The 26,007-nt window shown below is 50.8% G+C and overlaps 2 protein-coding genes across 2 annotated transcripts in view; both read left to right on the forward strand.

The window, feature by feature from the left end:
- The first annotated feature begins 11,531 nt into the window (after nt 1–11,531).
- Nucleotides 11,532–16,648, forward strand: LOC140460841 (uncharacterized). Its single transcript, XM_072555524.1, has 2 exons — nt 11,532–11,571; nt 14,158–16,648. Exon 2 carries the CDS (start codon nt 14,565–14,567, stop codon nt 16,035–16,037), a length of 1,473 nt encoding a protein of 490 aa, XP_072411625.1. The 5' UTR covers nt 11,532–11,571; nt 14,158–14,564; the 3' UTR covers nt 16,038–16,648.
- A 4,435-nt stretch (nt 16,649–21,083) lies between these two features.
- The window catches only part of LOC140460025 (uncharacterized), a 62,097-nt gene continuing 57,173 nt past the window's right edge, over nt 21,084–26,007 (forward strand). Inside the window, exons 1-2 of the mRNA XM_072554431.1 lie at nt 21,084–21,151; nt 22,917–24,933. Of these exons, the coding sequence (XP_072410532.1) occupies nt 23,287–24,933 (1,647 nt within the window). The 5' untranslated portion in view covers nt 21,084–21,151; nt 22,917–23,286. The remainder of the gene's footprint in view (nt 21,152–22,916; nt 24,934–26,007) is intronic.

A 26,007-nucleotide genomic window follows, 5' to 3' on the forward strand; every position in this document is an offset into this window, starting at 1 on the left:
AGGGTTCCCAGGCGGAAGATGAGGCGCTCTTGCTCCAACCGTTGTGTTGCTATGGTCTGGCAATGGAGGAGTCCAAGGACCTGCATGTCCTTGGTGGAGTGGGAAGGGGAGTTGAAGTGTTGAGCTACAGGGTGGTTGGGTTGGTTGGTTGGTCCGGGTGTCCCAGAGGTGTTCTCTGAAACATTCCGCAAGTAGGCGGCCTGTCTCCCCAATATAGAGGAGGCCACATCGGGTGCAGCGGATGCAATAGATGATGTGTGTAGAGGTGCAGGTGAATTTGTGGCGGATATGGAAGTGTCCCTTGGGGCCTTGGAGGGAGGTAAGGGGGGAGGTGTGGGCGCAAGTTTTGCATTTCTTGCGGTTGCAGGGGAAGGTGCCGGGAGTGGAGGTTGGGTTGGTGGGAGGTGTGGACCTGACGAGGGAGTCACGGAGGGAGTGGTCTTTTCGAAACACTGATAGGGGAGGGGAGGGAAATATGTCCCTGGTGGTGGGGTCCGTTTGGAGGTGGCGGAAATGATGGCGGATGATACGTTGGACATAGAAGTTGGTGGGGTGGTAGGTGAGGACCAGTGGGGTTCTGTCCTGGTGGTGGTTGGAGGGGCGGGGCTCAAGGGGGGAGGAGCGGGAAGTGGAAGAGATGCGGTGGAGGGCATTGTCGACCATGTCTGGGGGGAAATTGCGGTCCTTGCAGAAGGAGGCCATCTGGGTTGTGCGGTGTTGGAACTGGTCCTCCTGGGAGCAGATGCAGTGGAGACGAACGAATTGGGAATATGGGATGGCATTTTTACAGGGGGCAGGGTGGGACGAGGTGTAGTCTAGGTAGCTGTGGGAGTCGGTCGGTTTATAGTAAATGTCCGTGTTGATTTGGTCACCAGAGATAGAAATGGAAAGGTCTAGGAAGGGGAAGACGGTCCAGGTGAATTTGAGGTCGGGGTGGAAGGTGTTGGTAAAGTGGATGAACTGTTCAACCTCCTTGTGGGAGCACGAGGCAGCGCCGATACAGTCATCGATGTAGAGGATGTAAAGGTGGGGGGTGGGGCCAGTGTAGCTGCGGAAGATGGACTGTTCCACATATCCTACGAAGAGGCAGGCATAGCTGGGGCCCATGCGGGTGCCCATGGCTACTCCTTTGGTTTGGAGGAAGTGGGAGGATTGGAAAGAGAAGTTGTTCAGAGTGAGGACCAGTTCAGTCAGTCGAAGGAGGGTGTCAGTGGAAGGGTACTGGTTGGTACGGCGGGAAAGGAAGAAGCAGAGGGCTTTGAGTCCTTCGTGATCGGGGATGGAGGTGTACAGGGACTGGATGTCCATGGTGAAGAAAGGGCATTGGGGGCCGGGGAAGCGAAAATCATGGAGAAGGTGGAGGGCGTGGGTGGTGTCCCGAACGTAGGTGGGGAGTTCTCGGACTAAGGGGGACAGGACCGTGTCGAGGTATGCAGAGATGAGTTCGGTGGGGCAGGAGCAGGCTGAGACAATGGGTCGTCCCGGGGCAGTCAGGTTTGTGGGTTTTGGGCAGGAGGTAGAAACGGGCGGTGTGGGGTTGTGGGACTATGAGGTTGGAGGCGGTGGATGGGAGATCCCCCTGAGGTTATGGACGGTCTGGGGGGATGATGGTTCGGTGGTGGGAGGTGGGGTCATGGTCAAGGGGGTAGTAGGAGGAGGTGTCCTAAACATATGTAAATATGGCCCCGCCCATACGCTCCTTCCGTGACGTCACAACGTGGAAGTGACACTGAATGAATGAAAATCCCTCCGTCTGAGCAAATCCTGGGGCAGGAAAATCTGTTCACTTGGAGCAATGGGAGTGACTCCAGGGCGGGAGCAGACCCTGTCAGCTCAGGGATGGGAGTTAATACCAGGTGAGGAGGACAGAGATTGGGAGGAGTAGATATCTTTACCGGTTTCCTTTTCAAAATGCACCCAATTTCCACAAGTAAATGCAACAGGTATAAGTACAGCACATGCAGCTTCAAGCCGGCTGTGCATCCTCTGTTCTGCCTCTGCCTTGGCTGCAGCACTTTTGGCTTCCTTTCCCTTCTCCACTCTTCCCCCCTTTCCCCACCCACCCCCCCCCCCCCCACCCCCCGGGTGTTGACACCTCAATGTTTTCCCTGGTTGTCTTTTGTGGGCTTTGAAAACTTTCCCACAATCGTCTGAGTACAGGATTTGGGAGATTATGTTGGAGCTGTCCGGGACATTGGTTAGGCCACATTTGGAATATTGTGTGGCAGTACTGGTCTCTCTGCTGCAGGAAGGATGTTGTGAAACTTGAAAGGGTTCAGAAAAGATTGGCAAGGATGTTGTCAGGGTGTGAGCTGAACAGGCTGGGGCTGTTTTCTCTCGAGCACCAGAGGCTGAGGGGTGACCCTACAAACTTTTATAAAATCAGGAGGGGCATGGAGAGGGTAAAAAGACAAGGTGTTTCCCTGGAATGGGGGAGTCCAGAACTAGAGGGTAATAGTTTTAGGGTTGGGGGGAGATTTAAAAGGGCCCTAAGGCCCTTATATTCAGAGGGTGGTGCATGTAAGGAGTGAGCTGCCAGAGGAAGTGGCGGAGGCTGGTACAATTACAGCATTTAAAAGGCATCTCGCTGGGTATATGAAGAGAAAGGGTTTAGAGGGATATGGGTTAAGTGCTGTCAAATGGGACTAGTGATTTAGGATATCTGATCGACATGGATGAGTTGGACTGAAGGGACTATTTCTGTGCTGTATGGTCCTCACAATGCTGTTCTCATTGGGCTCTCCCTTAACTTTATTGCACATGGTCTTGGCGACAGTATCACATTCTGAAATGAGAAAAGACCTATAAATGCACAAGGGAAGGGTTCCATTCTGGGTGTGTACATGGAGATGGGTATAGTTACTTACGACGCAGAAGTTGTCCCCCAGCCAGTGGAACACAAGCCATCTTTGGACATGGGCAGGAGGTATAAGGCTCCTTTTGTCTTACGCGAGTGGGCGGGACAGGTCTCAAGTAGGCTGGCGGTGTTATGTGGAACATGAACAATTGCACACCCATAGCCAGTTCCATTAAAGCAATTCTCACACGACCCTGCAGTAGAGTGAAAAGATGTCAGCAAACAGGTAGGAGGAGGCTCATACAGTGTTGGAAAGCGATACTGTATTTCTCTGCGGAGGGTCGGCAGGAGGGAGTCTGACGAATACAATGGAATCGGGGACTGGGGACGGGGCAAGTCAGTCATCTCCCGATCGAGAGGAGTAACATACTACTGCCTCTGGGGTGAAGAGCGTTCTCTGGGCCTGTATAAAGAAGTTCCTTGTGGATTGAGGAGTTTCCCCTATCAGGCTTCCCTTTTCTCGAGTCGGCCCGTCCTACAAAAAGGGATGGTGTTCCTGGGCGTCCTTAAAATATTTACCATAATGACGGGGTTGATCATTTTTATCCTCACTAGGCTTGCGTCTGCAGGTAAGATCAAAAAGACAGGTTCGGTAACGCCATGGTAACTCCCCCTGATTTCTACTGTCCAGATGGACCATCTGGTCTTTCTGATGGAAGAGTCCATTACAATAATCAATCTTCATCACGTTCCACACGTCAAAGGCGTCTGGTCCGGTGCACTGGACGACATCTCCTCAGTATGGGTGGTGGATAACCTCTGATCATTCCCGGTCCCATCCATACTTAGAGCCTTTCCCCATCAGGATGTTGTATGTGATCAGAAAGGTGAGGAGATAAGTGATCCCCCACATGTCCCTCCTCTTAGTTCAAGTATCTGTAATAAGATTAACATTAGAACAACAGCAGGATTCAAAAACCCAAATGGACAGCGTCCACTCCTTTTGTTCAGATTCCAGTATTCTCTCCTCGTCTTTCCCCCTTTTGATTGGTGCGGTCAATCAATTTACCATGGTGCAGTTGGACCCAAGCTGAGTGCCCAGCGACTGTGACCGCCGTAGGGGTGGGAAGTAAAACCTGGAAGGGGCCATCCCAAGGAGGTTGGAGACCTTTGCCAGTCCAGTTCTTGATGAGCACCAATGAACCAGGCTCTACCCGTGATGAGGCTGAAAGGGAGGGAACATCGCTGTAGGCCGCACGCTCCTGGGAGTAAAAGGCACGCATAACATTCGTTAGAGCAAGAACATAACCAATCATTGCTTCGGTCATGTGGTGGACGTGGACTGAGAAGGGAGCCGAATCATTCCAAAGGGTACGGAGGGGGTGACCAGAGAGACTCTCAGCTGGAGACAGTCGTGTCTTGCCCGCAGACATGGATCACATCTGGAATAAGGCCACAGGGATTAGCATAACCAGGAGGGGCCAGACTCTGCCATTAATTTGGCAAGTTTAGTCGTGAGTCTGGTTAAAACATTCAACAAGGCCGGCCGCCTGAGGATGATAAGTACCATGCAGTTGCCGACAAATACAAAGCTGGGAACAGAGTTCTCCGTTAATATTACCTACAAATGTGACTGGAGTCATAGAGATGTACAGCACAGAAACAGACCCTTCGGTCCAACTCGTCCTTGCTGACAAGAGAGCCAACCCAATTTCGTCCCAGCTGTCAGCACCCGGCCCATATAGGGGCCAAGTGATGGCAAACGTGACTAGATTAATTTAGGATATCTGGGCAGGTTGGGCCAAAGGGTCTGTTTCCGTGCTGTGTGACTCTAATTGTCTTCAGTGAAAGCAGAAGTGTGGTTGTGAAGGCTGATCTTTCAGAGCATGTTTTGCCCTGACTGGGAGCAGAAGAGTTTGACTGAAGTGTGTCGGTGTTAATGCCTTGATGTCTCATTTTGCTCCACCTTCTTGGGGTCATTAACCATTTTGTGTCTGGTCCTTCCTCAAGAAGCTGCATTGCAGGTTCACCCTGAATTGACACACTTTTTTTATGCTTCCCAAAATCAGACCTGCTCACTCTCAGCAGGATCCCAGTGTTGTGAAAGATATTAACTTTCAGGTGGAGGTATCCAAAATTCAGAGAGATGTCAGTCTTGATGTTTTTGCTTTTTCTGCCCCTGTAAGATCCTGAATCAGCACCTTCAGGGGAATTAGTTAGAGTGGAGTGAGAACAGAGGTGAAGGGAGAGTGGGATGGTACATTCAGTTTTGTGGAACAACAAAAGAATATTCCACAGAAAGTAGAATTGCTTGTTCTGAATTTCTACCCTGCACTGATAGTGATGACTTTTGTAATCTCTTTTTGCAGAGTATTTGAAAATCTGAAGACTGAAGTTTCAAAATCAACGGCTGAAGGGCTTATTCCCGAAACATTGACTCTTCTGCTCCTTGGATGCTGCCTGACCTGCTGTGCTTTTCCAGCGCCACATTTTTTGACTGACTCTCCAGTGTCTGCAGTCCTCACTTTGATGTCAATGTCTGACAGTCTCTCAATCCATCAGGACCACAACAGTTTTTGACTGTGATTTCTGTGAGAGGGATCCACACTTTTTGGTTCCTGTTTGAGGACGTTTTCAGCATCAGTGGGACTGGACCAGAGACCCCACTGTTACAGCGCCCTGAGTGTGGAGCCTGAAACAGTTATACGGCCTGGGAAGGGGACTTCACGGCAGGGAGGGGCTCTACACGTGTTTGTGTGCAGCTGAAGCTGTGGCGATGGAGAAACCTGAGGAATCCCGCCCTGTGGAGGAACCGTGGAAGTGTGGTGACTGTGGGAAAGGCTACCATTTCCCGTCTGCCCTGGAGACTCATCGGCGCAGTCACACCGGGGAGAGGCCATTCCCCTGCCCTGTCTGCGGAAAGGCCTTCAGACATTCCTCTAACCTGTTGGCCCACCAGCGGATCCACACGGGGGAAAGGCCCTTCCACTGCCCCGAGTGTGGGAAGGCCTTCGGGACATCCTCCCACCTGCTGACCCACCAGCGGATCCACACAGGAGAGAGGCCATTCACCTGCTCTCAGTGCGGGAAGGGCTTCAGGTATACCTCCCACCTGCTGACCCACCAGCGTATCCACACGGGGGAGAGGCCCTTCAGCTGCCCCGAGTGCGGGAAGGGCTTCAGCACTTCCTGCAACCTGCTGACCCACCAGCGGGTCCACACGGGGGAGAGGCCGTTCACCTGCTCTCAGTGTGGGAAGGGCTTCACCTGCTCCTCCCACCTGCGGAACCACCAGCATATCCACACGGGGGAGAGGCCCTTCAGCTGCCCAGAGTGTGGGAAGGCCTTTACCCAGGTCTCCTCCCTGCTGACCCACCAGTGGGTCCACACCGGGGAGAAGCCAGTTACCTGCTCTCAGTGCGGGAAGGGCTTCACCAGCTCCACCAACCTGCGGAAGCACCAGCGAGTTCACGTGCCATCGCAGGGGGATTGAAGGAGTGACGGCCGAGAGCCAATATCAATTGAACTGTGGACCTGTTTCTGGGGACTCCCGGGTCTGAATCCCACCACGACAGATGGCAGAATTGGTATTCGGACAGAAATGTGGAGTTCGGAATCTAACGATGAGACCGTTTCAGGGAGGGGGAGGTCGGGGGGGGGGGAGAAAGCCCCCATCTGATTTCCCCCTCTCCCTTGTTAGGGAAGGGAACCACCATTGTGGGAAAGGATTCACTCAGTCGTTCCAGCTGCATCCTTTACCCGGTCTGGCCTACACCTGACTCCAGACCCACAGCAGTCTGGTTGACTCTACAGTGCCCCTTCCTGGCAAATGAGCAGGGAGACACTTACTTGGAGACAGGGTATGGGTTAAAATTGCTGAGTGAGGCAATACTTCCTCCGGGTTACGGATGTACCAGGGATCCAATTACAAAGGGACAACTTGGTGCTGGCCAATAGTGAAGACAGTGAGGGGGAGGTGGGACAGGGGGGGTGTGGTGTGTGCACTTTCACGTTGAGCTGTTCAAACAGCAACTGCTTTTTCTCTGCCTTTTTGCTGGGGGGATCTGAAGCTGTAACAAAGTTGGGTTGCAATAAAGGTTACCTGAACTTACTGCTGGGCTCAGACTCTCATTGAAAGCTTTGAGCTCCAAGAGGTTTTTGTTTTAAAGCTGCTCATTTCTTTCAGCCTCCTGCACTAAGTTTAGAACATGGAACATAGAACAGTACAGTGCAGAACAGGCCTTTCAGCCCTTGATGTTGCGCCGACCTTTGAACTATTCTCAGCTTGTCCCCCTACACTATCCCAAAATCATCCATGCGCTTATCTAAGGATTGTTTACATCTCCCTAATGTGGCTGAGTTGACTACCTTAGCAGGTAGGGCATTCCATGCCCTTACCACTCTCTACATAAAGAACTTGCCTCTGACATCTGTCTTAAATCTATCACCCCTCAATTTGTAGTTATGTCCCCTCGTACAAGCTGATGTCACCATCCTAGGAAAGAGTCTTTCACTGTCTACCCTATCTAATCCTCTGATCATCTTATATGTCTCTCTCAAATCCCCTCTTAGCCGCCTTCTTTCCAATGAGAACAGACCCAAGTCTCTCAGCCTTTCCTCATAAGACCCTCCCTCCAGACCAGGCAACAACCTGGTAAATCTCCTCTGCACCGTTTCCAATGCTTCCCACATCCTTCCTGAAATATGGGGACCAGAACTATACACAATATTCCAAGTGTGGCTGCACCAGCATTTTGTATACTTGGAGCGTGATATTGCGGTTCCAGAACTCAATCCCTCTACGAATGAAACCTAACACACCGTGTGCCTTCTTCACAGCACTATCCACCTGGGTGGCAACTTTCAGGGATCTATGTACATGGACTCCAAGATCACTGCCTTCCTGTTATTCTTCCCAAAGTGAATCACCTCACATTTAGCTGCATTGAACTTCATTTGCCACCTCTCAGCCCAATTCTGCAGTTTATCCAAGTCCCCCTGCAACCTATAACATTCTTCCAAACTGTCCAGTACTCCCCCCACTTTAGTGTTTTCTGCAAATTTACTAATCCATCCACCTATGCCTGCATCTAAGTCATCTATAAAAATGACAAACCGCAATAGTCCCAAAACAGATCCTTGTGGCACACCACTAGTAACTGGATTCCAGGCTGAATATTTTCCATAAACCACCACATGCTGCATTCTTTCAGAAAGCCAGTTTCTAATCCAAACTGCTAAATCACCCTCAATCCCATGCCTCTGCATTTTCTCCAACAGCCTGCCATGTGGAACCTTTATTGAGGTCCATGTACACCATGTCAACTGCCCTACCCTCATCTCCATGCTTGGTCACCTTCTCAATAAACCCAATGAGGTTTGTGAGACACGATCTGCCCTTGATGAAACCATGTTGACTATCTGAAATCAAATTGTTGCTTGCTAGATGATTATAAATCCTATCTCTAACCTTCCTTTCCAAAAGCTTTCCGACAACAGAAGTAAGGCTCACTGGTCTATAATTACCTGGGTCATCTCTGCTGCCCTTCTTGAACAAGGGCACAACATTTGCAATCCTCCACTCTGGTACTAAACCTGCAGATAATGACAACTCAAATATCACAGCCAAAGGCTCTTCTATCTCCTCACTCACTTCCCAAAGAATCCTCTGATAAATCCTATCCGGCCCAGGACATTTGTCTACTTTCACCTCTTCTAGAATTGATAACACCTGTGTGCAACTAACCTCGATCCTTTCGAGTCTAATATCTCATACCTCATTCTTCTCCTCTACAATATTCTCTTTTTCCTGAGTGAAGACCGATGAGAGATATTCATTAACACCTCTCCAATCTCCACAGGGCCCACACTCAACTTCCCACTTCTGTCTTTGACTGGCCCTATTCCTACCCTAATCATCCTCTTATTCCTCACATACCTATAGAAAGCTTTAGGGTTCTCCTGTATTCTATTTGTTAAAGACTGCTCATGTCCTCTCTTTGCTCTTAACTCTCTCTTTAGATCCTTCCTCGCTGATCTATAATTCTCCATCGCCTCATCTGAACCATCTTGCCTCATCAACACATAAGCCGTCTCCTTCTTTGGAACAAGAGACGCAATTTCTATTGTAAACCACGCTTCCCTTACCCTATCACTTCCTCCCTGCCTGACAGGGACATACCTATCAAGGACACACAATATCTGTTCCTTAAACCAGCTCCACATTTCAATTGTCCCCATCCCCTGCATTTTGCTACCCTATTCTATGCATCCTAACTCTTGCCTAATTGCATTATAATTGCCCTTGCCCCATCGATAACTCTTGACCTGTGGCATGTTCCTATCCCTTTACATCACTAAATGAAACCTAATTGAATTATGGTCACTCTCTCCAAAGTGTTCACCTTCCACTAAATCAAACATCTGGCCTGGTTCATTACCAAGCACCAGATCCAGTGTGACCTCCCCTCTTGTTGGCCCTTCGACATACTGTGTCAGAAAACCCTCCTGCACACACTGGACAAAAACTGATCCATACGATGTACTAGAGTGAAAGCATTTCCTGTCAATGTTGGGGAAGGTAAAGTCCCCCCTAATGACCATCCTGTTCCTTTCACTCCTACCCAGAATAATTTTTGCTAATCCTCTCTTCCACCTCCCTGGAACTCTGTGGAGGCCTATAAAAAAACTCCAAGCAGTGTAACGTCTCCTCTCCTGTTTCTAACCTCAGCCCACATTACCTCAGTAGACGAGTCCTCATCAAAAGTTCTGTCAGCCACCGTTATACTATCCTTGACTAACAAGGCCACACCCCCCCCCTCTTTTACCGTCTTGGCTGTTCTTAATGAAAGATCAAAACCCTGGAACCTGCAACATCCATTCCTCACCCTGCTCTATCCATGTCTCCAAAATGGCCACAACATCCAAGTCCCAGGTACCTATCCGTGCTGCAAGCTCACCTACCTTATTGTGGATACTCTGGCATTGATGTAGACACACTTCAAACCACTTCGCTGTCTGCCAGCACATTCCTGTGACCCTGAAATCCTGTCCCTGTCCTTCCTGCTCTCATCCTCCTGTGCATTGCAGCTACACCCCTGGTTCCCATCCCCCTGCTGAGTTAGTTTAAACCCACCCGAATAGCACCAGCAAATTTCCCACCCTGGTTCAAGTGAAGACTGTCCTGTTTGTACAAGTCCCACTTTCCCCAATTATCCAAAAACCTGAAACCCTCCCTCCTGCACCATCCTTACAGCCACGTGTTCAGATAATATCTCTCCCTATTCCTTGCTTTGCTATCACGTGGCATGGGTAACAAACCAGAGATAACCACTCTGTTTGTTCTAGCCCTCAGCTTCCACCCTAGCTCCCTGAAATCCTGCCTTACATCCCTATCCCTCTTTCTACCTATGTCGTTGGTACCTACGTGGACCAAGGTTTGGGGCAGGACACCCTCTCCCTTCAGGATCCCAAAGACATGATCCAAGACATCACGCACCCTGGCACCTGAGAGGCAACACACCAACCGCGAGTCTTGTTCGTTCCCAACAAACCTTCTATCTGACCCTCTAAGTATCGACTCCCCAATGACTAATACTCTCCTGCTTTCCCTCCTTTCCTTCTGGTGCAAGAGACCTGGGCCCCAGTGCATACCCCTAGTAGGACGTTTTCCCCCCTCAACAGTACCCTCTGACTTATAAAGCAGGAAGAAAATAAAAATAAGTCGTCCCTCCTCTCCCAGGAACCTCTGCTCTCCAACTTCAAATGTAAAACCTCAACTCAGTGACTCCCCACTCCTGGATTGCTGCTGCCGCTGAAAAATAGAAAATGTCACCTGTTTTTTTTGTGGTTAGCACTGCTGCCTCACAGCGCCAGAGCCCCGGGTTCAATTCCCCACCCACGTCTGCGCGGATATCCTCCCACAGTCCCAAGATGTGTGGATTAGGGTGAATTGGCCACGCTAAATTGCACCATTGTATTAGGTGACGGGGAATGGGGCTGGGTGTTTTGCTCTTCGACGGGTCGGTGTGGACTTGTTGGGCCGAAGGGCCTGTTTCCACACTGTAGGGAATCTGATCTAAAGTTCTGGAATTTATATATTGATGAACTGAAACCTGCAACCCCTTCTAAAAGATGAAGGATTCAGCAGCGGTCCAGGTTTGTGCCAAACATTGCATCGGTTGCAAGACACTGTGATGTTTTGCTATTAATTCTGTGTCTTATGATCCTGCAGCACAGCGACCCGCAGAAGGAGCAGCGCTGCAGAAGCGAGTGCTTCCAAATACACCTGGGTGGGCGGGGTTTACCAGGAGGGGCGGGGTTTAGCCTGGGGACGGGTTTTAGCGGGAGGGCGGTGCTCATGGGCGGGGCGTGTCTCGTGAGGTTCGCGCGCTGGTAGGCGGGGCGAGGCTCAGCGGACGATGCGGCGCGTCCAGCCTGGACGCACGCGGCTTTGTGGGCGGTTGCGCGTGATGGAGGGGGGCGTGGTTTTGACTCGCGCGGGGATCGCGGCGAAGGGGTGGGGTTTAGTGCAGGAGGGGGAAAGAGGTTTGGTTCCCAGAGGCGGGGCTTTGTCCCGAAGCGGCGGGGCTTATGACCTGCTTCAGGAAGGGGCGGGGTCTACGAGTTGCGTTCGGAAGGGGCGGGGTTGAAGTGTCCCCTGGGCGGCGGAGGGGGCGGGACCAGGACCTGGATCAGTGGGCGTGGCCATCCCGAAGCCGGAAGTGTGCCCGCGGCCTGTTTTCTCCGCTGGAGCCTCGCCTGCAGCAAGTAAGGTAAAGCTTTATCAATATTTCCTTTTACAGAGTTTGTATTTAATAACCAGTAATGGATACTCAATATCATCATCAAGTCCCAAAATGCAATTCATTTCAATCCATTGCAGATAAGCACTAAGAGTTAATTTTCTACAGGATTCAACAGTCTCAGCACTAAAATGGTCTCACAAGGGAACGGCTGTGAATGTTATCACTTGGTGTCCTGTTCACACAGATTCACCGATGCTGAGGCAAACGTTCTTCATTGCCTTACAGCATCCTGTTATCACTTGGTGAGCCCAGGTGTCCCTATCTTTAAGTTCTCTCCTCATTCTGAGCCTTCCTGCCTGTTTATTTTCTAGTGCAGTAAATGTATTCAATAATTCATCATTACATTTTAGTCTGAATGTTTAAAGACATGTTTTAAGGCTATAGACTTTATCACCCAGATGCCCACACTCTCATTCCTCCCTTTGATTGCACTGTGGTTACTGAAAGAGAAGGCTAGTCCAAACGAATGCCCTTCAAGGTGGTCCAGCCATCAACATCCTGTAGAGCAGCACCACCATCTTCACAGCTCATCTGGTCATATTTATCATCACCATCGACACGTGTGGGTGAGCCATCAGATCGCGAAAGGAACATCTTCTGGGGCAAATCTATATCACTAAGGGACCTCATAAGCCTAGCAATTAAATAGCTAACAATACCAATACCGACAAACAGACATAGCTAAACTGATAAGCCAATTGTACCATCGGCCCAATCTGCAGTTTCCCCAACTGGTCCCTTCAGTCATTCTGTCACGGAATACCTGGATCACTTCTTGCATCTTAGTAATATTGCCAGTGAGATTGGGAATGCCCATAGTGCGTTTATCTTGGACAATGGTGCAGACCTCACCCTCCCGGGCGAGTATATAGCCTAATGCACACCGATTCTGCATAGAGTAAAGACACAGGTCTGATAATCCCAGTTTACTCTGTTCCAGAGCCTCTTTACTCTTATTTCCTTAAATGGTCAGGCCACAAAAGAGGGAATTGAGGTTCTGTTGACTTGTCACCCCTGCCGATCCTTCCAACCTCAGGGTACTCTGGATTCCCCAGCCTATCGGGTGTCCTGTATTGTCACCCAGTCCCTTGGGATCCTTTCAGTTGGAGCAAGGTTGGCTGAGGTTCCATCGACTTGTCCACTGGCCTGGACAAGGTACTGTTGTGGGAACAAGGGCTCCGATTGTGACCTTATGAGGGACATCTTTGCCATCCAGGACAAGGAAATTGGTAGCTTTACCTTAGCTGAAGAAATAATAGTCTGGTTTGGTGTATATTAGGGAGAGTTTGTCAAAATAGGTTACTGAAATGTTACAGCAGGGGGTCTGGTCAGGTCTACAGGAGTATAGGGTCAACGTTTTGCAAGAGGAGTCGCTTTAGCACTGTACAAAATGGGCCAAGTGACTCGAGCAGTCGCACTGTATGGGAGACAATGGTCCTCAGAATGCTGTTCCCGTTGGGCTCTCCCTTCGCTCTATTGTACATGGTCTTGGTGACAGTATCAGGTTCTGAAAAGAGAAAAGGCCTATAAATGCACAAGGGAAGGGTTCCATTCCAGGTCCATGTGCCACATAAGGCCTGCTGTACCCCAGGCAGTGTTACACCAGCTGTTTGTATACACAGACCGGAGGTATTGGAAAGTGATATTTCTCTTCACAGGATCGGCAGTAGGAAGTCTGACAAATAGAATGGAATCGGGGACTGATTGGTGCGGCCATTCAATTGACAACGGTGCAGTTGGACGCAAGCTGAGCGTCCAGCGACTGTGACCGTCATAGGGGTGGGAAGTAAAACCTGGAAGGTTTCTCCGTTCTCCGTTCATATTACATGCAAAGTGTCGTCCATTGTCTGAGCGAATGCACGCAGGTATACTGAAGCGGGGAATTATTTCCTTAAACAAAATCTTCATCACAGTCTCAGCAGTAGTGTTTGGAGGAGGGTAGGCTTCAATCCACTTCAAAAAGACATCAACAATAAGCAAAACATATTTATAGCAACTCAACTCATTTCTCCAACTCAATGAAGTCCAGTTGAAGTGTCTCCAAGGGACCCTCCAGCAAGGGAGTTCTCGTAGAGAGCATGTTCTGCCCTGACTGGGAGCAGAATGGTTTGACTGAAGTGTGTCTGTGTTAATGCCTTGATGTCTCATTTTGCTCCCACCTTCCCGGTGTCATTAACCATTTTGTGTCTGGTCCTTCCTCAAGAAGCTGCATTGTAGCTGAACTGACACTTTTTTATTGCTTCCCAAAATCAGACCTGCTCACTCTCAGCAGGATCCCAGTGTTGTGAAAGATATTAACTTTCAGGTGGAGGTATCCAAAATTCAGAGAGATGTCAGTCTTGATGTTTTTGCTTTTTCTGCCCCTGTAAGATCCTGAATCAGCACCTTCAGGGGAATTAGTTAGAGTGCAGTGAGAACAGAGGGGAAGGGAGAGTGGGATGGTACTTTCAGTTTTGTGGAACAACAAAAGATTATTCCACAGAAAGTAGAATTGCTTGTTCTGAATTTCTACCCTGTACTGATAGTGATGACTTTTGTAATCTCTTTTTGCAGAGTATATGAAAATCTGAAGACTGAAGTTTCAAAATCAACGGATGAAGGGCTTATTCCCGAAACATTGACTCTCCTGTTCCTCGGATGCTGCCTGACCTGCTGTGCTTTTCCAGCGCCACATTTTTTGACTGACTCTCTAGTGTCTGCAGTCCTCACTTTGACGTCAATGTCTGACAGTCTCTGAATCCATCGGGACCACAACGATTTTTGACTGTGATTTCTGTGAGAGGGATCTACACTTTTTGGTTCCTGTTTGAGGACGTTTTCAGCATCAGTGGGACTGGACGAGAGATCCCACTGTTGCAGCGCACTGTGTGTGGAGCCTGAAACAGTGATACGGCCTGGGAAGGGGACTTCACGGCAGGGAGGGGCTCTACACGTGTTTGTGTGCAGCTGAAGCTGTGGCCATGGAGAAACCTGAGGAATCCCACCCTGTGGAGGAACCGTGGAAGTGTGGTGACTGTGGGAAAGGCTTCCTTGTCCCACCTACCCTGGAGACTCATCGACGCAGTTACACGGGGGAGAGGCCATTCCTCTGCACCGACTGCGGGAAGGCCTTCAGACATTCCTCCCACCTGTTGGCCCACCAGCAGGACCAAACGGGGGAAAGGCCCTTCAGCTGCCCAGAGTGTGGGAAGGCCTTTACCCAGGCCTCCACACTGCAGAGTCACCGGCGTATCCACACGGGGGAGAGGCCCTTCAGATGCCCAGAGTGTGGGAAGGCCTTTACCCAAGTCTCCACCCTGCTGAGGCACCAGCGTGTCCACACAGGGGAGAGACCCTTCAGCTGCCCCGAGTGTGGGAAGGCCTTCAGTAATTCCTCCACCCTGCTGACCCACCAGCGGGTCCACACGGGGGAGAGGCCATTCAGCTGCCCAGAGTGCGGGAAGGCCTTTATCCAGGTCTCCACCCTACTGAGGCACCAGCGTGTCCACACGGGGGAAAGGCCCTTCAGCTGCCCCAAGTGTGGGAAGGCCTTCAGCGACTCCTCCACCCTGCGGAGTCACCAGCGTGTCCACAATGGGGAGAGGCCGTTCACCTGCTCTCAGTGCGGAAAGGGCTTCACCTGCTCCTCCAACCTGCGGAGCCACCAGCGTATCCACACGGGGGAGAGGCCCTTCAGCTGTCCTGAATGCAGGAAGGACTTCAGTAATTCCTCCGCCCTGTTGAGGCACCAACATGTCCACACGGGGGAGAGGCCATTCACCTGCTCTCAGTGCGGAAAGGGCTTCACCTGCTCCTCCACCCTGCAGAGTCACCAGCGTATCCACACGGGGGAGAAACCCTTCAGCTGCTCTCAGTGCGGGAAGGCCTTTACCCACGTCTCCTCCCTGCTGACCCACCAGCGTATCCACACGGGGGAGAGGCCGTTCACCTGCTCTCAGTGTGGAAAGGGCTTCACCTGCTCCTTCAACCTCCAGACCCACCAGCGGGTCCACACGGGGGAGAGGCCCTTTAGCTGCCCAGAGTGTGGGAAGGCCTTTACCCAGGTTTCCACCCTGCTGAGGCACCAACGTGTCCACACAGGGGAGAGGCCCTTCAGCTGCCCCGAGTGCGGGAAGGCCTTCAGCAATTCCTCCACCCTGCTGACTCACCAGCGGGTCCACACGGGGGAGAGGCCATTCACCTGCTCTCAGTGCAGGAAGGGCTTCAGGTATACCTCCCACCTGCTGACCCACTGGCGGGTCCACACGGGGGAGAGGCCCTTCAGCTGCCCCGAGTGTGGGAAGGCCTTCAGCACATCTTCCACCCTGCTGAGACACCAGCGGATCCACACCGGGGAGAGGCCGTTCACCTGCTCTCAGTGTGGGAAGGGCTTCACCTACTCCTGCAACCTGTGGAAGCACCAGCGAGTTCACGTGCCATCGCAGGGGGATTGAAGGAGTGACGGCCGAGTGCCATTATCGATTGGACTATCAACCCGGTTCCGGGGTCTGCCGGATTCAAATCCTGCCACGACAGATGGCAGAATCGGTATTCGGTCAGAAATGTGGAGTTCGGAATCTAACAATGAGACCGTTTCAGGGAGGGGGTGGTGCAGGGGAGAAAGCCCCCATCTGATTCCCTGTCTCCCTTGTTAGGGAAGGGAACCACCATTGTGGGAAAGGATTCACTCAGTCGTTCCAGCTGCATCCTTTACCCGGTCTGGCCTATACCTGACTCCAGACCCACAGCAGTCTGGTTGACTCTACACTGCCCCTTCTTGGCAAATGAGCAGGGAGACACTTACTTGGAGACAGGGTATGGGTTAAAATTGCTGAGTGAGGCAATACTTCCTCCGTGTTACAGCTGTACCAAGGATCCAATTACAAAGGGACAACTTGGTGCTGGCCAATAGTAAAAACAGTGAGGGGGGTGGGACAGGGGAGGTGTGGTGTGTGCACTTTGACCTTGAGCTGTTCAAAAAGCACCTGCTGTTTCTCTGCCTTTTTGCTGGTGGGATCTGAAGCTGTAACAAAGTTGGGTTGCAATAAAGGTTACCTGAACTTAACACCGGCCTCAGACTCTCATTGAAAGCTTTGAGCTCCAAGAGGTTTTTGTTTTAAAGCTGCTCATTTCTTTCAGCCTCCTGCACTAAGTTTAGAACATGGAACATAGAACAGTACAGTGCAGAACAGGCCCTTCTGCCCTCGATTTTGCGCCGACCTGTGAACTATTCTCAGCTTGTCCCCCTACACTATCCCAAAATCAACCATGTGCTTATCTAAGGATTGTTTAAATCTCCCTAATGTGGCTGAGTTGACTACCTTAGCAGGTAGGGCATTCCACCCCCTTACCACTCTCTGCATAAAGAACTTGCCTCTGACATCTGTCTTAGATCGATCATCCCTCAATTTGTAGTTATGTCCCCTCGTACAAGCTGACGTCACCATGCTAGGAAAGAGTCTTTCACTGTCTACCCTATCTAATCCTCTGATTACCTTGTATGTCTCTATCAAATCCCCTCTTAGCCGCCTTCTTTCCAATGAGAACAGACCCAAGTCTCTCAGCCTTTCCTCATAAGACCCTCCCTCCAGACCAGGCAACAACCTGGTAAATCTCTTCTGCACCGTTTCCAATACTTCCCACATCCTTCCTGAAATATGGGGACCAGAACTATACACAATATTCCAAGTGTGGCCGCACCAGCGTTTATATAGTTGCAGCATGATATTGCGGTTCCGGAACTCGATCCCCCTACCAATGAAACCTAACACACCGTGTGCCTTCTTCACAGCACTATCCACCAGGGTGGCAAATTTCAGGGATCTATGTACATGGACTCCAAGATCACTGCCTTCCTGTTATTCTTCCCAAAGTGAATCACCTCACATTTAGCTGCATTGAACTTGATTTGCCACCTCTCAGCCCAATTCTGCAGTTTATCCAAGTCCCCCTGCAACCTGTAACATTCTTCCAAACTGTCCAGTACTGCACCAACTTTAGTGTCGTCTGCAAATTTGTCTACTTTCACTCCTTCTAGAATTGATAACACCTGTGTGCAACTAACCTCGATCCTTTCGAGTCTAATATCTCGTACCTCATTCTTCTCCTCTACAATATTCTCTTTTTCCTGAGTGAAGACCGATGAGAGATATTCATTAACACCTCTCCAATCTCCACAGGGCCCACACTCAACTTCCCACTTCTGTCTTTGACTGGCCCTATTCCTACCCTAATCATCCTTTTATTCCTCACATACCTATAGAAAGCTTTAGGCTTCTCCTTTATGTGTTAAAGACTGCTCATGTCCTCTCTTTGCTCTTAACTCTCTTTAAATCCTTCCTAGCTGATCTGTAACTCTCCATCGCCTCATCTGAACCATCTTGCCTCATCAACACATAAGCCTCCTCCTTCTTTGTAACAAGAGACGCAATTTCTATTGTAGACCATGGTTCCCTGACCTTATCACTTCCTCCCTGCCTGACAGGGACATACCTATCAAGGATACACAATATCTGTTCCTTAAACCAGTTCCACATTTCAATTGTGTCCATCCCCTGCATTTTGCTACCCTATTCTATGCATCCTAAGTCTTGCCTAATTGCATTATAATTGCCCTTGCCCCATCGATAACTCTTGACCTGTGGCATGTTCCTATCCCTTTACATCGCTAAATGAAACCTAACTGAATTATGGTCACGCTCTCCAAAGTGTTCACCTTCCACTAAATCAAACATCTGGCCTGGTTCATTACCAAGCACCAAGCTCCAGTGTGACCTCCCCTCTTGTTGGCCCTTCAACATACTGTGTCAGAAAACCCACTTGCCCACACTGGACAAAAACTGATCCATACAATGTACTAGAATGAAAGCAGTTACAGTCAATGTTGGGGAAGTTAAAGTCCCCCATAATGACCACCCTGTTCCTTTCACTCCTACCCAGAATAATTTTGCTAATCTTCTCTTCCACCTCCCTGGAATTCTGCAGAGGTCTATAAAAAAACTCCAAGCAGTGTGACCTCTTCTCAACTGTTTCTAACCTCAGCCCACATTACCTCAGTAGTCAAGTCCTCATGAAATGTTCTGTCAGCCACCGTTATACTATCCTTGACTAACAAGGCCACGCCTCTCCCTCTTTTACAGCCTTGGCTGTTCTCAATGAAAGATCAAAACCCTGGAACCTGCAACATCCATTCCTCACCCTGCTCTATCCATGTCTCCGAAATGGCCACAACATCCAAGTCCCAGGTACCTATCTGTGCTGCAAGCTCACCTACCTTATTGTGGATACTCTGGCATTGATGTAGACACACTTCAAACCACTTCGCTGTCTGCCAGCACATTCCTGTGACCCTGAAATCCTGTCCCTGTCCTTCCTGCTCTCATCCTCCTGTGCATTGCAGCTACACCCCTGGTTCCCATCCCCCTGCTGAGCTAGTTTAAACCCACCCGAATAGCACCAGCAAATTTCCCACCCAGGATATTAGTACCCCTCTGGTTCAAGTGAAGACTGTCCTGTGTGTACAAGTCCCACTTTCCCCAATTATCCAAAAACCTGAAACCCTCCCTCCTGCACTATCCTTGCTGCCGCATGTTCAGCTGATATCTCTCCCTATTCCTTGCCTTGCTATCACGTGGCACGGGTAACAAAGCAGAGATAACCATTCTGTTTGTTCTAGCCCTCAGCTTCCACCCGAGCTCCCTGAAATCCTGCCTTACATCCCGATCCCTCTTGCTGTGGGAGATTAGAAATGTTGTTTTTTGCAGAGGAGGCGAAGTGGGGGGAAGGGAAGCGGAATTCTTGTAGCATGTAGCGTACGTAATGAATATAAGAGGGTCTTTTAAAGAAAATAGTTTTAAGCTAGGAAATAACTTTAAAGTGTTGTAGTTGACCACAAAAAGAAGCAGCAGGGACATTTCACAATAAAGCTTTTAGTATGATAAGAGAAACTGGATAAAAGAACAAGCTGTAACAAACAAGGAACAAAGAATGCAGACAAGGACAGCAGGATGGCCAAATAAGAAAATTACTAATAAGTGAGGTAATCAGCTTATGATAAGATGGGAAAAGGGAGGTGTGATTCAGCAACTTGTAAACTAAATAAGAAAGCGAACATGCTGTTTTGGCACACATTTCTGCTCAATTGCAGAAGCGTCCGGTACGTGTAAGACTGTAATAAATTGTTCTTGTTTCCAAGGCTTTGTCTCAGGCTGATTGATTTGTGATTGAGTTCTGTTTCTCACATTTCTACCTATGTCATTGGTACCTACATGGACCATGACTTGGGGTTGGAAACCCTCTCCCTTCAGGACTCCAAAGATACGATCCGAGACATCACGCACCCTGGCACCTGGGAGGCAACACACTAACCGCGAGTCTTGTGAATTCCCAACAAAACTTCTATCTTACCCTCTAACTATCGAGTCCCCAATGTCTAACACTCTCCTCCTTCCCTTCTGGTGCAACAGAGACAAGCTCTGTGCCAGAGACTTGGGTCCCAGTGCATACCCCTGAGTTATGCAGTACCCACTGACTTATACAGAAGGAAATACAAATAAGTCGTCCCTCCTCTCCCATTAACCTCTGCTCTCCAACTTCAAATTTAAAACCTCAAATCAGTAACTCCCCACTCCCGGATTGCTGCTGCCGCTGAAAAACAGAAAATGTCACCTGCTTTTTTGCGGTTAGCACTGCTGCCTCACAGCGCCAGAGCCCCGGGTTCAATTCCACTCCCCCCCCCCCCCCACATCTGCGCGGATATCCTCCCACAGTCCAAAGACGTGTGGGTTAGGGTGAATTGGCCACGCTAAATTGCCCTGTATTGTTAGGTGACGGGGAATGGGGCTGGGTGTTTTGCTCTTCGGCGGGTCGGTGTGGACTTGTTGGGCCGAAGGGCCTGTTTCCACACTGTAGGGAATCTGATCTAAAGTTCTGGAATTTATATATTGATGAACTGAAACCTGCAAACACCTTCTAAAAGATGAAGGACTCAGCAGCGGTCCAGGTTTGTTCCAAATATTGCATCGGTTGCAAGACACTGTGATGTTTTGCTATTAATTCTGTGTCTTATGATCCTGCAGCACAGCCACCCGCAGAAGGAGCAGCGCTGCAGAAGCGAGTGCTTCCAAATACACCTGGGTGGGCGGGGTTTACCAGAGAGGGCGGGGTTTAGCGGGCGGGCGGGGCTCATGGACGTGTATCGTGAGGTTCGCGCGCTGATAGGCGGGGCGAGGCTGGAGGCGCGCGGCTTTGTGGGCGGTTGCGCGTGAGGGAGGGGGGCGTGGTTTTGACTCGCGCGGGGATCGCGGCGAAGGGGTGGGGTTTGGTGCAGGAGGGGGAATGAGGTTTGGTTCACAGAGGCGGGGCTTTGTCCCGAAGCGGCGGGGTTTACGAGCTGCGTTCGGAAGGGGCGGGGTTTACGAGCTGCGTTCGGAAGGGGCGGGGTTGACGTGTCCCCTGGGCGGAGGAGGGGGCGGGACCAGGACCTGGTCCAATGGGCGTGGCCATCCCGAAGCCGGAAGTGTGCCCGCGGCCTGTTTCCTCCGCTGGAGCCTCGCCTGCAGCAAGTAAGGTAAAGCTTTATCAATATTTCCTTTCACAGAGTTTGTATTTAATAACCAGTAATGGATACTCAATATCATCATAAAGTCCCAAAATGCAATTCATTTCAATCCATTGCAGATAAGCACTAAGAGTTAATTTTCTACAGGATTCAACAGGTGGGAAGTAAAACCTGGAAGGGGCCATCCCAAAGAGGGTGGAGACCTTTGCCAGTCCAGTTCTTGACGAGCACCAACGAACCAGGGTCTACCCGTGACGAGGCTGAAAGGGAGGGAACATCGCCGTAGGTCACACGCTCCTGGGAGTGAAAGACACACATAACACTAGTTAGAGCAAGAACATAACCAATCATTGCTTCGGTCATGTGGTGGACGTGGACTGAGAAGGGAGCCGAATCGTTCCAAGGGGTACGGAGGGGGTGACCAGAGAGACTCTCAGCTGGAGACAGTCGTGTCTTGCCCGCAGACATGGATCGCATCTGGAATAAGGCCACAGGGATTAACATAACCAGGAGAGGCCAGACTCGGCCATTAATTTGGTAAATTTAGTCTTGAGTCTGGTTAAAACATTCAACAAGGCCGGCCGCCTGAGGATGATAAGCACCGTGCAGTTGCCGACAAATACGAAGCTGGGAACAGAGTTCTCCGTTAATATTACATGCAAAGTGTGGTCCATTGTCTGAGCTAATGCACGCAGGTATACTGAAGCGGGGAATTATTTCCTTAAACAAAATCTTCACCACAGTCTCAGCAGTAGTGTTAGGAGGAGGGTAGACTTCAATCCATTTCGAAAAGACATCAACAATAAGCAAAACATATTTATAGCAACTCAACTCATTTCTCCAACTCAATGAAGTCCAGTTGAAGTGTCTCCAAGGGACCCTCCAGCAAGGGAGTTCTGCAGCAGACCTGACGCTTTCAACGTGGAGTCGCTTGAGTGATGAAGTGAGCTGCCAGAGGAAGTGTTGGGTGCTGGTACGATGACAAGTTAAAAGGCTCCTGGATGAGCATCTGAATATGAAGGGTTCAGATGGGTCAGGGCCAAGTGATGGCAAATGCAACTGCACTCATAGAGATGTACAGCACAGAAACAGACCCTTCGGTCCAACTCGTCCTTGCTGACAAGAGAGCCAACCCAATTTAGTCCCAGCTGCCAGCACCCGGCCCATATAGGGGCCAAGTGATGGCAAACGTGACTAGATTAATTTAGGATATCTGGGCAGGTTGGGCCAAAGAGTCTGTTTCTGCGCTGTGTGACCCTAATTGTCTTCAGTGAAAGCAGAAGTGTGGTGTGAAGGCTGGACCTTCAGAGCATGTTCTGCCCTGACTGGAAGCAGAAGAGTTTGACTGAAGTGTGTTGGTGTTAATGCCTTGATGTCTCATTTTGCTCCCACCTTCTCGGGGTCATTAACCATTTTGTGTCTGGTCCTTCCTCGAGAAGCTGCATTGCAGGTTCACCCTGAATTGACACTTTATTTTTGCTTCCCAAAATCAGACCTGCTCATTCTCAGCAGGATCCCAGTGTTGTGAAAGATATTAACTTTCAGGTGGAGATGTCAGTCTTGATGTTTTTGCTTTTTCTGCCCCTGTACGATCCTGAATCAGCACCTTCAGGGGAATTAGTTAGAGCGGAGTGAGAACAGAGGTGAAAGGAGAGTGGGATGGTACTTTCAGTTTTGTGGAACAACAAAAGATTATTCCACAGAAAGTAGAATTGCTTGTTCTGAATTTCTACCCTGCACTGATAGTGATGACTTTTGTAATCTGTTTTTGCAGAGTATATGAAAATCTGAAGACTGAAGTTTCAAAATCAACAGATGAAATGCTTATGCCCGAAACATTGACTCTCCTGTTCCTCGGATGCTGCCTGACCTGCTGTGCTTTTCCAGTGCCACATTTTTTGACTGACTCTCCAGTGTCTGCAGTCCTCACTTTGATGTCAATGTCTGACAGTCTCTGAATCCATCGGGACCGCAACTATTTTTGACTGTGATTTCTGTGAGAGGGAACCACACTTTTTGGTTCCTCTTTGAGGACGTTTTCAGCGCACTGTGCGTGGAGCCTGGAACAGTTATACGGCCTGGGAAGGGGACTTCACGGCAGGGAGGGGCTCTACACGTGTTTGTGTGCAGCTGAAGCTGTGGCTATGGAGAAACCTGAGGAATCCCGCCCTGTGGAGGAACCGTGGAAGTGTGGCGACTGTGGGAAAGGCTTCCGTGTCCCATCTGCCCTGGAGACACATCGGCGCAGTCACACCGGGGAGAGGCCATTCCCCTGCACTGATTGCGGGAAGGCCTTCAGACATTCCTCCCACCTGTTGGCCCACCAGCGGGACCACACGGGGGAGAAGCCCTTTAGCTGCCCAGAGTGTGGGAAGGCCTTCAGCACATCCTCCCACCTGCTGACCCACCAGCGTGTCCACACGGGGGAGAGGCCCTTCAGCTGCCCAGTGTGCTTGAAGGCCTTTACCCAGGCCTCCACCCTGCTGACCCACCAGCGGGTCCACACAGGGGAGAGGCCCTTCAGCTGCCCAGAGTGCGGGAAGGCCTTTACCCAGGCCTCCACCCTACTGAGGCACCAGCGTGTCCACACGGGGGAAAGGCCCTTCAGCTGCCCCAAGTGTGGGAAGGCCTTCAGCGACTCCTCCACCCTGCTGAGGCACGGGCGTGTCCACACCGGGGAGAGGCCATTCACCTGCTCTCAGTGCGGGAAGGGCTTCACCTGCTCCTCCCACCTGCTGACCCACCAGCAGGTCCACACGGGGGAGAGGCCCTTCACTTGCTCTCAGTGCGGGAAGGGCTTCAGGTATTCCTCCCACCTGTTGAGGCACCAGCATGTCCACACCGGGGAGAGGCCCTTCAGCTGCCCCGAGTGCGGAAAGGCCTTCAGCAATTCCTCTACCCTGTTGGCCCACCAGCATGTCCACACCGGGGAGAGACCGTTCACCTGCTCTCAGTGCGGGAAGGGCTTCACCTGCCCCTCCCACCTGCTGACCCACCAGCGGGTCCATACGGGGGAGAGGCCCTTCAGCTGCCCCGAGTGCGGGAAGGCCTTCAGCAATTCGTCCCACCTGTGGAGCCACCAGCGTGTCCACACGGGGGAGAGGCCCTTCAGCTGCCCCAAGTGCGGGAAGGCCTTCAGCGATTCCTCCTCCCTGCGGAGGCACCAGCGGGTCCACACGGGGGAGAGGCCGTTCACCTGCTCTCAGTGCGGGAAGGCCTTCAGCGATTCCTCCCACCTGCTGACCCACCGACGGGTCCACACGGGGGAGAGGCCCTTCAGCTGCCCCGAGTGTGGGAAGGCCTTCAGCAATTCCTCCACCCTGCTGACCCACCAGCAGATCCACACGGGGGAGAGACCGTTCACCTGCTCTCAGTGCGGAAAGGGCTTCACCTGCTCCTCCGCCCTGCTGAGGCACCAGCGTGTCCACACGGGGGAGAGGCCCTTCAGCTGCCCCGAGTGTGGGAAGGCCTTTACCCAGGCCTCCACCCTGCTGAGGCACCAGCGTGTCCACACGGGGGAGAGGCCCTTCACTTGCTCTCAGTGCGGGAAGGGCTTCAGGTATACCTCCCACCTGCTGACCCACTGGCGGGATCCACACGGGAGAGAGGCCCTTCAGCTGCCCCAAATGCGGAAAGGGCTTCAGCACATCCTCCTCCCTCCTGAGGCACCAACGGATCCACACGGGGGAGAGGCCGTTCACCTGCTCTCAGTGCGGGAAGGCCTTCACCTACTCCTCCCACCTGCTGACCCACCAGCGAGTTCACGTGCCATCGCAGGGGGATTGAAGGAGTGACGGCCGAGTGCCATTATCGATTGGACTATCAACCAGGTTCCGGGGACTCCCGGGTTTGAATCCCGCCAAGACAGACGGCAGAATTGGTATTCGGTCAGAAATGTGGAGTTTGGAATCTAACGATGAGACCGTTTCAGGGAGGGGGTGGTGCAGGGGAGAAAGCCCCCATCTGATTCCCTCTCTCCCTTGTTAGGGAAGGGAACCACCATTGGGGGGAAAGGATTCACTCAGTCGTTCCAGCTGCATCCTTTACCCGGTGTGGTCTACATGTGACTCCAGACCCACAGCAGTCTGGTTGACTCTACACTGCCCCTTCCTGGCAAATGAGCGGGGAGAAACTTACTTGGAGACAGGGTATGGGTTAAAATTGCTGAGTGAGGCAATACTTCCTCCGGGTTACGGATGTACCAAGGATCCAATAACAAAGGGACAACTTGGTGCTGACCAATAGTAAAGACAGTGAGGGGAGGGGGGTGCACTTTCACGTTGAGCTGTTCAAAAAGCACCTGCTGTTTCTCTGCCTTTTTGCTGGGGGGATCTGAAGCTGTAACAAAGTTGAGTTGCAATAAAGGTTACCTGAACTTACTGCCGGGCTCAGACTCTCATTGAAAGCTTTGAGCTCCAAGAGGTTTTTGTTTTAAAGCTGCTCATTTCTTTCAGCCTCCTGCACTAAGTTTAGAACATGGAACATAGAACAGTACAGTGCAGAACAGGCCTTTCAGCCCTCGATGTTGCACCGACCTTTGAACTATTCTCAGCTTGTCCCCCGACACTATCCCAAAATCATCCACGCGCTTATCTAAGGATTGTTTAAATCTCCCTAATGTGGCTGAGTTGACTACCTTAGCAGGTAGGGCATTCCACGCCCTTACCACTCTCTGCATAAAGAACTTGCCTCTGACATCTGTCTTAAATCTATCATCCCTCAATTTGTAGTTATGTCCCCTCGTACAAGCTGACATCACCATCCTAGGAAAGAGTCTTTCACTGTCTACCCTATCTAATCCTCTGATTATCTTATATGTCTCTATCAAATCCCCTCTTAGCCGCCTTCTTTCCAATGAGAACAGA

Source organism: Chiloscyllium punctatum, chromosome 36 (genome assembly GCF_047496795.1).
Source record: "Chiloscyllium punctatum isolate Juve2018m chromosome 36, sChiPun1.3, whole genome shotgun sequence".
Lineage (NCBI taxonomy): Eukaryota > Metazoa > Chordata > Chondrichthyes > Orectolobiformes > Hemiscylliidae > Chiloscyllium > Chiloscyllium punctatum.

What these genes read in the sequence shown, in the direction of transcription:
- LOC140460841 (XM_072555524.1), top strand. Translation starts at nt 14,565, where the DNA reads ATGGAGAAACCTGAGGAATCCCACCCTGTGGAGGAACCGTGGAAGTGT.